The 13,485-nt window shown below is 40.5% G+C and overlaps 1 protein-coding gene across 4 annotated transcripts in view; it reads right to left on the reverse strand.

Moving 5' to 3' along the window:
- Positions 1–1,165: 1,165 nt before the first annotated feature.
- The window catches only part of NOL4 (nucleolar protein 4), a 187,597-nt gene continuing 175,277 nt past the window's right edge, over positions 1,166–13,485 (reverse strand). For all 4 annotated transcript variants that reach the window (XM_058022986.1, XM_058022978.1, XM_058022995.1 and 1 more), the window contains 2 exons: positions 9,305–9,385; positions 1,166–3,117 (listed from right to left, as the gene is read on the reverse strand). In XM_058022986.1, coding sequence (XP_057878969.1) covers positions 2,924–3,117; positions 9,305–9,385 — 275 coding nt within the window. In that variant the 3' untranslated portion in view covers positions 1,166–2,923. The remainder of the gene's footprint in view (positions 3,118–9,304; positions 9,386–13,485) is intronic.

The following is a 13,485-nucleotide window of genomic DNA, read 5'->3' on the forward strand; positions in this document are numbered from 1 at the left end:
GTATGTCCCATGCTGGAAGAAACTGGCCTTATCCTAACAGGAATATTTAGGCTGAGGTAACCAGGCCTCTGTTACAGAAGATGTGAATGAGAGAAAGAAATAACCCTGAGGTTGTTTCTGGGTGCCTGAGCAAGATGTTCTTCCTTGTGCTTTTACTGCCTTAGAAGGTTCAAAGCAGACACAAACTAGGGGGCTCTGAGACCTGGATTCAAGAGGAAAAATTTCATTGCAATGCTTGGATCTAGATTTTCACACACAAAAATGGACAGTTTTATGGTCTCTCCTTCACTGGATGGGTCTGAATGTTGGTACCCTCTTAGAAGAGGAAGTTAAAGCCATAATTGAATCTGTGATTGTTCCAAAGAAGAAATTAATAAACCCAGTACTTAGGGGTAGAAACAGCTCTAGAATAAAAACTCCCATCTGTCTGATGGAATTTGGTACAGACAAACCACTTGAGGAAACAGTTAAGTATCTGTATAAGACTTTAGAGGACATCAATTGCTCCTATGATTGAAGGAGACCCTAAATATTCCAGAGGAGGCACCCAGAAGAAGAGGATCTGTGTAGAAGACATAGTGTAGAAGACACAGTGAGATATCAAATTAAGCTGGGAATAGACCTGGAAAAAGGAAAAACTACTCATGGGCCTTGAAGGTTGTATGGTGACCCCAAACTTTCCTACTTCTCCCTCAAGAAAAGGAGTAATTGAGGGAGAAGAAAGAGCAGTCAGAGGACAGAAAACTGAATTAAATTTCTCACCTCCTTGTCCTCTAGCTTCTTTTCCTTACCTGGATTTAGCAAAAGAGCTTGAAAAGTGGTGAGGCTGCTCAGCTGAGCAGAAACAAATGCACCTCCCGAGTAATAGGCAACAACTGGTAAGGATTTGCAACAATATTCTCATATCCAAGAACAGGGGCCTCTAAAAAGACATCCAATAGTTTTTTAAGAACAAATGTAGAGTGGCAAAATGGTGTTCCCTCTAGCCAACTTTAAATTATATATGCTAGTTACTCAATCCTACTGGATTTACTAAGTAATTTTGAGAAACAATATTTGAGGGGCTGCATGAATTGGACTGGAAGGCCATTTTCCCTCTTTAAAGACCATTACAGTTATAGCCTTAAATGCCATTCCATTTAAATGTTATAATGTTTCACAATCATGTATTTAAACACAGAAATCTGTTTATTTACCCAAACAAAACAGAGGAAATGATTCCAGCCCTCAGGTTTTGAATTCTCATTTAAATATGTGAACATGAGTCCACAACTTAGAGATGTTTGTGTATCTATGTACCTCCAAAATACTCATATTTCATAGGCTTTTTCACATTAATATTCACCAACAGTATCACAAAAGTTCTTTTTCTTTTACATAACTGTAAGCAACAGTAATTCTAGAAACACTAGAGAAAAAAAAAGCATAGCAATGTCCACAGTTACAAGAAAAAGTGCACATTACTTGGTCACAATCACAGTCATTACTTGGAAAACTATATGTAACAAGTAGATATAAAATATCACTGATGCCTTAAACTCATTGTCAAAAACGGAATTACATAAAATTTTGTACATGAAATAAGGCAAATTTAGGAATGCACAAGAAACTTGTTATTCAACAAAAGCTAAACAACAGAACAGATAGTACAATAAGCATAAACTAAAGTACCTTTTTCTATATACTTAAAAAGAAGCCTGCCATAGTGCACAAAGAAAACACCATTAATGTGTAATCAATATTATAAAATAAGAAATAGAGGGGTTGGGAAGAGTGGGGAAGGGGAGAGAAGAGTTTTATTATAGTTGCAGCTGCATCCACTTACAGTTTTGTACAGGTTTTAGCTAGGCCTGGGAATTATACAAATTATACCAGAAGTGTCAATGACCTTCCTTGTTAAGAATTTTGTTTAAATTAAGGAAAAAAAATAAATACACACAAGAGTGCAAATTTTCAGATTGTCACTTGCAACCTCTTAACATTCATCATCTACATCCAATCACAACTAGAGGGACTTGTATAAGACAGCAGCAGTGATCATGGAGTCAGATGAGCTCACCATAAGAAATCAAATCATCTTTTTTTTTTCTCAACGATATGTCTTTTTTAAAAAACGCTCAACTCTTTATTAATTGCTAATAAAGCTGCAATATATTACAGAATGGAGTTGAGAATGGCATGAATGCAGGAAATGCATACTTCCTTTGGAAGGTATTCCATAGATGACAATTTACAGTACACAGGGGAGGAAATTATCCAGCATCAAGAATTACTCGTTGTAGAAAGAATATGAAGTTGGGGAGAAGGGCACAGCCAGGGATTCAAGAGAGGAAAGGGGGACTTAAAATAGCTCCTCAAAACATTTTCAGGACCAGTGAAAAAGTTTACCAAAGTAAAAATGAAAAATCTTGAATGAAAACAAAAATCTTTTGTTTCGTTTTTTATAAAAATTACATTTTTTTAAAATACAAGATCCTTTTAATTGCAATTGTGCCCTGTAGCAACAGGACATTTGGCAATGTTTTGCCATATACTGCAGCTTTAAGTCCAATGAGTCAGTATCACATTCCACTAATATTGCACTTGGATCTTGAACCACTTGTTTTAAAAAACCATCACAGCATCTTCTGTTTCCTTCACTTGTTAGAATGAGTTAATTTCTAGCCACTTTTTCGATATTTATGCTGACACACTAAAACAAAAGCAATAGCCTGGACACAGTAAAGTACCTCGGAAACACCAGAGGTCGAAGTTCACTTGAAGCACCTTAACACATCACTTTATGGATCAAGAACAGTGTGGCATTATGGTAATTAACTCTCCTAAAAGACTGTGCAGTAACTGAAGTGTGTGCTCTGGGAAATCAAAATGTCATTAGTGGAAATTCTGAGATAAGACCAGGCCGGTGTGAAGGTCGCGTGACTCAGTTCTGCTGCAAAATAAGGTTTTCCAGTTCATCCGCAGAGCGCAACAAAAACGCGGCGGATTCCCGGTACCCTGCCACGAGCTGCCTCACTGCGTTTATCTCGGTGGGACTCAGCTGGGGTCTGGAGCTGGAGCTACTGGAGGATCCAGAGCTGCTTGCTAACTGCCTCTTCATACTGAGATCTGTTGGACCTGCAGACAGCAAAGGGAAAGAAAAGAAGCTTCAGATCGGCTGCCAGAGACGTTTCAGAGGTTTGTAGATACAAATGCAGAGCAGTAGGACCTGCTCACAGCTGAGAGCAAGCAGCAGAAATAAGCAATAATTGTTCTGTTACCAGTTGCCTTGACAGGAACCACAGCAATTTATATTTATGTATCACAGACCCCACTTACAGAACATGAGGGGCAAGTCCACTGCCAGCAGAAAATTACCCTCCAGGGGCATATTCCAACAGTGTGAGCCACTTGCACCCCAAACGCTTCCCTGGGATCTGACGATGGTGATCAGGCAGAAGGCTCATCTCCTGTGCCTCCCCAACTCCAGCTGCCATGGTGGACTTCATGGCAATATGCACACTTGCAATTTTTTATCACAAAAAATCCAACTTATGTTCTCTAGACAGCTATTTTCACATTTTATGCTTCAATCAGCATGTGGCCAGATTGAATCCCTTGCAGACGTAGATAAATGGTCATCCACATGACTTGCCTGATGCTGTCTGATCACTTACATAAATAGCTGCTCATGAATGAGATTAGGCTGGTGACAATCTGGCTGCCACAGTGAGGAGCACACTATCATCTGTGAGGGCTGCATACAGCTGGCAACACATTGCAAGGATCTTGTAAGGCCAGAACACTGACAAGAGATTCTGCAGCAATCACCATGCTGTTGTATTGGCAGCTCACAGCAATATGCTTAGCACTTTTCTTCAAAAAATATTCTCAAGACCATGGAATGCTCAGGAATGCTGTCTTCATATGGAAGACAGCATTCCTGAGGGCAGTCTGCAGGCTACTGTGATTGGCAAAACATCTGCCATCATGAACTTCGTCTTTGTGTGGAATTTCCCTGGCTATTTAATCAGTTATTAACCAGCTAAGACGCATGGTGCTTTAATGAAGTGTTTAAAATTTCCATTTAACACTTTTTTTTTTCTTCCTGGAGTGTAAATTTGGACAGGTAGAATTGGACTGAGCACTTTTTTGAGCATATATGGAAGGATATAGATGGCAACTATACCTATTAAGCAAATCTGGGGAATATTGCTCTCTCATTTTGGCAGTGTAGGAAATCTATACTTCCAGCAGGCAGAAAATCAGACTAGCCTGACCCTAATCTTAATACTCTCCTGGAAATTGGGATCAAGATATCCAAAGCAATGTATTTTGCTTTCCTATGAGAAAAATGTCACTCCTCAATTTGATCAGTACAATATATGTCAATGCCAAGATTTTCCAGCAAAGACTGGAATAATTTTAAAATTTAGCATGCTCAACTGCAGAACACAGAACACACCAATTCATACTGTGGAGGTTCCCCTAAATAATCCCACAAAATTTATAAGATTCAAAAACACAGACTCACAATCATAAGCACTATGAAGAGATGCCTGATTTTCAGAAGCTGAAGATCTGGTCATAAACCTTATTTAACTTTCTTTCTAATACACCTGTGCAGAGGTACAGGTGAGACCACAAAAAATGTGGAGATTGCCATGTCCCTACAAAAACTGAAGTTAATGAAAAACCTCCCCTTGAGTGAATAAAAGCAGAACTGGGACAATGAAAAGAAACTACTCAAACTGAAAGGGTCCTATTAGATCTGATTTCCTACCACACAACTAGCATGAGCAGCACTTAGCCTTACAACTTGTATTACCTGGTTATACACCAGTATAAATGAACTGACTTTTAAATGACTTCCAGTGTACAGAGGATAAATTAAGCATAATTAGCTCTGTGAATTTGTTTGTTGTGACCACATGCTGTTGGAAAATGATGACTGTGAAGAAGCTCAGAGGATATTTTTAAATAAAATCTTAACCCAGCACAGGGAAGAATGGTATACCAATCATAATGCCAGGTGGGCTGAATGCTTCCAGGCAGTCATTAAAGACTTCTACATTTATTGAGGCAGAAGTGAAAAAGCTTCCACTGACACATTGAGGCCATTGTGATCCATATGAACCTACTTTAACTTTTATGTTCTTTCCTTGAGGCTCATTCATGTCACTGCCAAACACACACACACACACACACACACACACACACACACACAAAATATCTGGCAGAACAGAGCTTCTGCAGCAGATCATTTCATTTTATGAAATCTTAACTGAAGGGCTTTTCTCATTGCTAATCCAGATTTTAAGTGACAGAATAGGATATCAGTTTATGTCACTCATAAATAAAATACACATGGAAATGTGCTTGGTCCTACCTCTCAGGTTTTCCTTACACAAACTGACGGTGCACTGCTCTGAAGGGAAAACTAGAGGACTAGAGGAAAACTAGATATCTGGAGAGAACCAGATATCCATCATGCACAAACCAGTGTATAAATCCTCACAAGTCTATAGGGTCACAGTTATTTACATAGTCTGAAGACCTGGCTGGCTCTGTATTCCTACATGTCTGAATTAACTTTCATGAAGAAAGTTCTTTAATTCTTCAGAATATTTATCTTTGCATCCTGAAGGTACTGGAAAAAGCCGGATGGCAGTCTTCATACACAAGGAATAACCACAGCCCAAAAATCCTCTCGGTCTGGGAGATTTCTGTTATGTCAGAGCTCTTGAATACAAAGAAAATAAGATATCTCAAATTTTAATGTACACAGCTCCTTCAAACTACTTGGTGGGCTTATTTTTTTTTTTTTTTACTTACCAGGAAAATGGGATTTTACTTCACTCCCCAATTCCTGCCTTGTACTTAACAACTCCCATTGCTGTCCTCCTTCCCCCTCAAAAAAAAACCCTCTGAGAAAAAACCCAGAGGAATACACACAGAGAGAAAAGTTTCATAGCTATGATTTTGGGACACTGAGAACACCCATGCCTTTTCAGATAGGGAAGCTGCCAGAGAACTGCACAGAAAAAAAAATCCAATGCTTCATGTGGAGATAAGGATTTTAGCTCCTTTAATTACATTATGTGACCCATCCATCTCACCTCTAAAGCTTACCTATGACAGCCCAAGCTCTATCTCTGGGAGAACACCTCACTCAGAGATTAGTCCCAGGATGTGTTATATTGGTCTCAGCTTTTAATAGCTATGATAGACACTCACTGGCAGTAATAGAGATTCTCAAAGGTGGGCGAGGCTGCTAAATAACTAAAATATTTTAACTTATTTGTAGCTTCATCAGTCATACCTGATCATTTAAAAACTAAGGAATAAGTGCAACACATAAGTGCATTCATGTGATTTTATGTCACAGCTACTAAATCAGCTACTGAAACATGGAAACGTAAACCTTATTCACACCTACCATATCTCTTTAATCAGAAAAATAAATCACAGCTATTTTGAAGGCTTAAAATAGCTGGTTAAGGACACTTTATGTCCATCTATATCCAGAAGCCATCATGACAGGTTACTAAATCTGGAAAAAGCTGAACAGCTTCACCACTATGTCTTTTAATAACTCTTTACTATTTCTTTAGTCTATTTAACTTCATTTATTAAGATGCCAGTCCTCACAGGAACGAGAAAGTGTATATTTGTAAAGACAGAAATCTGAGTATTTTTGCAATGAATTTGGAAGTGTCAGGTTCCTCCAAGATGTTACTGCACATTTTAGCATACTGCTTCCTATTCTGGAGTACTTCAGGACTATTAAAAATCTTGGTTGCAAACATTATTATCAGGTTCCACAATGTCTGCTGAGCAAGCAAAGATTAAGCATATATCACGGAGATTAAGACACGAGACTTATTTCCATTTTTTTCTTTCTCTTACTGCCATAACATGAAATTTCTGTAACAGCACAACATTTTCACAAGCAGTGGATTAAACAAAGTTGAGACAAACCCTTTCTTTTATACTCTTTCAGAAGACTAAACACAGATTGTTCATCTGCCTCTTTTTTAGGCCACCTGATTGACACTTTAACATGGGAATACTTTTGATTTACTATCTCTGTCCAGTTACATTGACCTAATTTCCCCTGTAAGGTGCAATTGTTCTTGTTGGAACCACATCAGGCTGAATATGAAAACTCTAAAAACCCACTCTTCATGTGCTAGACAAACATTCATCAAATTAGCTGCTAGAAATGCCTGCCACTAAACACACTGTGGAACAAATGGCTTTTTTCTGTAAATTACAAGACTTTAATGGAACTAGTTACTGCCTCATGCACTACTCATTACCAACGTGATTTATATCAAATTCCAAAATATGGGTCAGATGTAGATGTGTTGATACTGATTGCTTAGACACTACCAACTGTCTCAGCAAAATTCCCTTAAGAATTGTATGTTGTCACTGGGTAGCTACCAATCTTATAATTAACAACTACTGAGAGAATAATAAATGTGTCAGTGACTCTCAAAATGGTTATCATTATTGTAGATAATAATGTAAAATAAAAAACAATTTTTAAAAGTGTTATGTGCTTAAGCATCTATATTTTTTAATAGTTAAGCAACCTTTTTCAGCAGTGATAATGCAAAAAGCAGTGACACTTATTTAGAGAAAAATACATTTGCCCATACTTTGAAATCTATTGTGTGTAACTTTTCTATGGCACCTTTTCTCCTCTTCACTTTTTTCCTCATGAATGGCTTTAGGGGAGAGGTTTGACTGAAAAACTTATATACGGCAATAAAACAAAATAGAAAAGAATTTATCAAAGTATGCTACCTTTTCTTTCCGAATCAGATGTATTTATTGTAATAAGAATGCTTTACTGTGATTTTATGTATCTGTCAACGTTTCTTTTCCTCCTGCCTTCAAACATAGAGCAGATGTGCCTAAAAGTATTGCTTCAAGTGCCAGGAGAAATCAAGAAAACTGGGACTGATGAATTGGACCTTTTAAGCTCCTTTCTCTCTTCTACACCTCTCCCTCTGGAAGACACATCTTCTGCTACTTTAGACAGCAGGGAAAGAATGCTGCCTTGCCTGAGGAAAGTGATATGAAAAACTCAGAAATGCCTACAGCCATCATTCATTTTCAGTGATCAGGAAACACAGTGGTCTGGGATTAAATGATTATATGAGATCCTCCCTATCCACCACAGGAGATTAATGATGTGGTGTATACTGTGTTGCCTTAACAGTTGTCACCTCAGCTTTGTGCAGAGGTAGGAAAGTCAGATTCTGCCCGGTACATTCCATTTCCATCCCTTTGGTGGGAATGGAGTAGTACTTGCCTGTGCCACATACCTGACAATTTGAAGAGGATGAGGAAGGAGGAAGAGGAATGTAGGGAAGGTCTTAACAGAAAATTCAGCCAGCATTTTCCAGCAAGAAGTTCCCCTTTGCCAAAATACAGGTCAAAACATTTAACTTCTCCCTACCCCACATTTTGGGTTTTCAAACGGGATTAAACACACTGTCCCAGGTTCCTACATCTATCACTTTTGATCTGTTTCTTCATGCTCCAGGCTCTGTGTTAGAGACAAACTGTGTTCTCTTTCCCCTTTCTCCACTTTGATGTCATCAGGGTAGCACTGAGAACACAAGACTGAGCAAGAATAGAGGTATAAAGAAGACCTGGAGAGAGGAACCACAGCAAAAAACCCCATTTAACTACTACATTCTGGCAAGCCAACCTGTGAATAACCCACTTAGCACCTTAAAAACTAGCTACATATTGGATATTCTCATCTGTTGGGGTTTTTTCCCCCTAGTTTGCCACCAAGAATATCACCATCAATCATGCAAGTGCCAAGATTTTACAGAAGGTTACATCGTGAACAAATATTTCGATGTGGAAACGAGGTGCCTTCCTTCCCTGCTATCTCATGAGCAAGTGGACAAGAGTGCTCAGTTCTCCTCTCCCTGCTGCAGATCAGCATGGTCGTGCTGGTCCCTGGAGGTCAGCAGCACCTGCCCTGGGAGGTTCCCCCAGCCAGCCCCCTGTCTCCAGCAGGGCTGCAGCATCTGCAGGACCAGGATGCAAAGGACCAGGAAGGCAAACTGGCACATATAGGAGGCCTGGCTAAAGCAGGGAAGAGCTGGGAGGGCACAGCCTCTGGAAGGACCAGCAGGGAGGGGTGAGCAGTATGGGGGAAGTCCCTGAGCCACCAGCTGGGCCATCATGGTCTGCAGGCCTGCCCATGGGAGAGGAGGCTGAAAGAGAATCCTGCCAGGATCCTGCCAGGCTCTGCCATGGTGTGAACATAATGGAATTCAGCCAAAGAACTCACCTGAGCTGGAAGGGGACTGGACGTTCGTGGTGCCTGGGATGCAGTGCTGAGTCGTGGCTGTGGTGGAGGTAGGCTGCAGATCTGGGGAGAGAAAAGGAGACACAACACTTTGTCTTACTGTGACATGAGGGCATATCCTGCATGGCCAGCCCAACACTGAGTCTGAAATACCCTCTTTTTACACACACACAAAAGGAACTGACTGACATTTCTGGCTAGAAAACCAGACAATGATGCAGAAAAAAGTTCTTAATCACCTCCAGGCAACCCAGCTATGGCAGCAGAAACACATTGCACACTCTTAGAGAAAATGGACTTCAGGAAATGAAGCAACTGCAAAGACCATGGCTCCAAGGAGCCCAACATGACTTCAGAGAGTGCTGACAGTCATCAGGAGAGGGCAGACAGCAGGCCCTGGCCTGAAATACATGGGGAGACAAGCCAATCCCACTGCCTCAGAAGATGCCCAGGCTACATGCAGGGACTTCAACAGCTCCTGGTGGTATCAAGAGCTTTTCCTCTCAACATTATCTCCTGTCCTCACCCTCCTGCCCTCAAGCTGGACTCTTTTCTGAGCTCAGTCCAGGAATGATAGAAGGAGGACTGTCGCAGACATTTTTTCACAGAAATCCTTTCTTTGGGATCTGTGCATCTTCTGGGAAGCAAGGGCCCCAGAAGAAGAATGTAAACAATTGTTATCAGCTGCTGTGAAATGCAATAGGATGCACCTGTGATTGGTTCATGTTCCATGTGTACAGTTGGGGGCCAATCACAGGAGCAGGCTCGGAAGAAGATTCCCTGGACACAGAACTTTGTTTTAGATTCTTTCTTTTCTATTCTTAGCTTAGCAAGCCTCTGCAACTTCTCTTTTTATTTCTATTAGTATAGTAATAATGTATTATATATCATATATCAATAAATCCAGCCTTCTGATCATCAAACAAGATTCTCATCCTTCTCTCACCCCAGTGACCTCCTCAGGTCGCTGTAATAGAGGACAGCTGAAGCTTTTGTGGCTGGCTAAGAGCTGGCAGACAAATTCTGCATTCACAGAGCTATTGCACCTTGGAGATTCTCCATTCAGCTCTGTAACAGGAACAGAGGAGCTGTGGAAACCCACCCTTCTCAGAGAGTAGCTCTCCTTTACCATTTAAACAAATCAAATACAACATGACCAAAGGCTTCTCCCCAGCCCATGTACAGGCTGACAGAGACTCTGTCAGCCCACAGATTTCTTGGTGAATATTTCCAGCCAAGCTGGATTGGCCTAAAATGTTTAAAAGGAGGGCGAAAGGACATCTTGGTGCTGTAAGACCAAGCCTTTTCCTTCTGTGCTTTTTTGCCCGCCCATAATAAGGAGGGGTCATTGTACAAGCTGCTACATTCTGTTTGCTCATATTGAGCAGTTTCATGAAGGCTTGCCCCATGCAGTTGTGTGAGGAGCTAATTATGGCTCTGTAATTAGCCATGTGGAAGGACTGACCTCCCCATGAGGAGGGAAGCACTGCAACAGCAGGCAGAGAGAGGTCCCTGAGCCAGAGCCACCAAACAGTTGGGCGAACAGACAGCCACGTCTGTAAGGTCAGAGTAGGGGTGAACTTTATATGGAGGAAATAGCCAAATTAAATGAGTCACAGAATACAAAATACATACATCAACTGGACTACTAGACAGAGAGTTAATTGGACATTAATTATTATATTACTGTGGGGGAAGGTCCAGAAATAGGTAATCAAGCAGTAAGTTTTAGATAGCTATTGCAGCTATTGCAACTTCTTTTTTTTTCTGTTTTAGCGGACACAAAAAACCTGACCTTATTTGTTTATACCCGCATTCTGACTGAGGTGCCCATTTGTTTTTACCCTAGGAGAACATCTGTAAATGTGACAAGAACATTTGATAGGTTACTATATTGAAAAGGAATTGCATTTCTAAATTAGTTCTTCACTCCTGAAAACAATTCACAAGTAAATATCCTGTTCTCCAGAGAAGTGTGTCATTAACCATTTTAACAGCCTTGCATGTGTTTGGAACAAGAGTCCTTGAAACAGTGTAATGATTGCAAACAAGGGTCCTATGAGGCCTGTCAGGAGGGCAGTGGTTACCTCTGTCAGCTGCAACTCCAACCACTCCTCTTGTCTACCAATGAACACATCATTGAGGACTGACAGATCTCACTGGCCTCAGAGTCCTGCCACTTCTCCTGTGGGGAAACCAGCTACCAGAGCCAGAGCAATTTACCCTTAATATCTGAGAGATAATGAGGTTGGCTCCTCATTGGTTTTGCGTCAATGAGACTGAGGAATGGACAGAGTTGCCTTTCCACAACTTTCCTAATGATCTTCCTGATATGGCAAGCGGATCACAAATCACCAACCTAACTAGACTGTCAGCATCAACAACTGGTTTCCAAGTCCTGGCATACAAAGATCTCTGGTTCCCAGAGCTTACGTACGTTGACTCGCGTAGGATCCCTGTGGAGAAGATGGGCACCTTGGCACAACCTTCCAACTGGGCAACCATATGGGAGAAGTGCAATGGCTTACTGGTTTGTCAAAATAAAAGGACATACAGCCAAAATTGTCCAGTGAAAGTACGTAAAGGCAAGGAAGAAGAAATGTTTGAGCGTATGTCTGTATAAAAACCTCTCTTGAGCTTTAATTGTGAAAAAAACACTGGAGTCCTCTGTGTTAAAGGCACAAAAAAGATGTGGCTTCTAATCAGAATGCAAGACAAATTGATGGCTAAAAATGCGTGTGGTTGGATGGTGGGTGCTGCTGCCTATTGTCTGCTCCCAACAAACCTCTCCTGTGATGCTACAGATGGCATTTAATTTGTACATAGTTTTTTTAAATTGCATGCTGAAGCGACATAGAATACTTTTGCCTAAACCCTGCAAGTCACTGCAAAATGGGAGTTATGAAAATGGATCCTCTTACAAGAAGTTTGAAGGGAAAAACAAGTACACAAAACAGTTGTGATTCCTCACAGTTTAAGATTATATAAGCCAGGACAATATTGACGGCTTTTGCTGACAAATAACACATGGGGAGCTTAATCCTCCTCTTAGCTGGGCAAAAGAGCAAAAGCCAACTGTTTTCAGTGAGAACTGGTTCAGATCCTCTCTGGGCATAATGTAAAAGACAATTTTAAAGTTCTTGTGCATTTTCACAAACAAACCCAGACTTCCACAGCTTGTCTTACTGTGATGAAAGTATTTGATCAGAGACCATATTCAGTGCCTCAGATGTGCTCTTCATGTGTATGGAAACAATTGTAATCATCATTCACACTGAGTCAAAGAGTTTTGACAACTAAAGGATTACCTATTTAAAGACTTTTGAAAACTTAGCACAAATCATCCACAGACCTTTGAGAATTCTGCAGGCAGGGGGTGAGGAAGAAGGTGTGACTGAAGGTCCTCAGCACACCTCATTCCAACAACTCCTTGCAGGCTGCAGCCCTGGTAGCACTTTGAAAATTGCTGAGCATGCCGAATATAGAGGCTGTAGCTGAGCAATTATCATCTAGCCTAAGTCAGCTGCTCTACCTGAACTGGCACTCTGGCCTGCCAGACAGGGATCAGCCAGGGCAAAAACCCAGGGATTTCTCCATCCTCTGAGACTTTTCTTTAAATACAGTCCAGGGAGTCAAAAAAACCTCAAGCTTCCAGAGGAATTGCATTTCTCTGACAGAGAGACAATACCCTTTTTATCAGAAGGGTATTGCTCTGCATTTGTACAAAACCAATATGAGGGATAATTTCAAACAATACTACAATTTGCTTACATTTTTATGTTACAAAAGCATGCCAATGTAGGAAGAAAGGAATGTTGTCTAAATAAATGATACCACTTGTTTTTATTCAGAGGGACATACAACCTCATGGTGACATATTTACCTTATCATTTTTAGTGTAGGGTATAAATGAATATGCTGATTTCTCCTTTAACACTTGTTATGCCAGATCCTTATCTGCAGTAAATTAAAGGAGCTGGTGAGACCATGTGACAAATCTATGTCAATTCATTTGTGTTACACAATATGGAGTTGAGTGTTTTGAATCTAGAGCCAAAAATATACTAATAGCCTCCTTTTGTGCTCAGTGTAGGAGAGGACAGTAATGATAAGGTCCCATAAAGTTATGCAAACAGAGTGAAGATCTAACCTGGCATTTTTTT

The sequence above is a fragment of the Melospiza georgiana genome, chromosome 1, assembly GCF_028018845.1.
Source record: "Melospiza georgiana isolate bMelGeo1 chromosome 1, bMelGeo1.pri, whole genome shotgun sequence".
In the NCBI taxonomy this organism is placed as follows: Eukaryota; Metazoa; Chordata; class Aves; order Passeriformes; family Passerellidae; genus Melospiza; species Melospiza georgiana.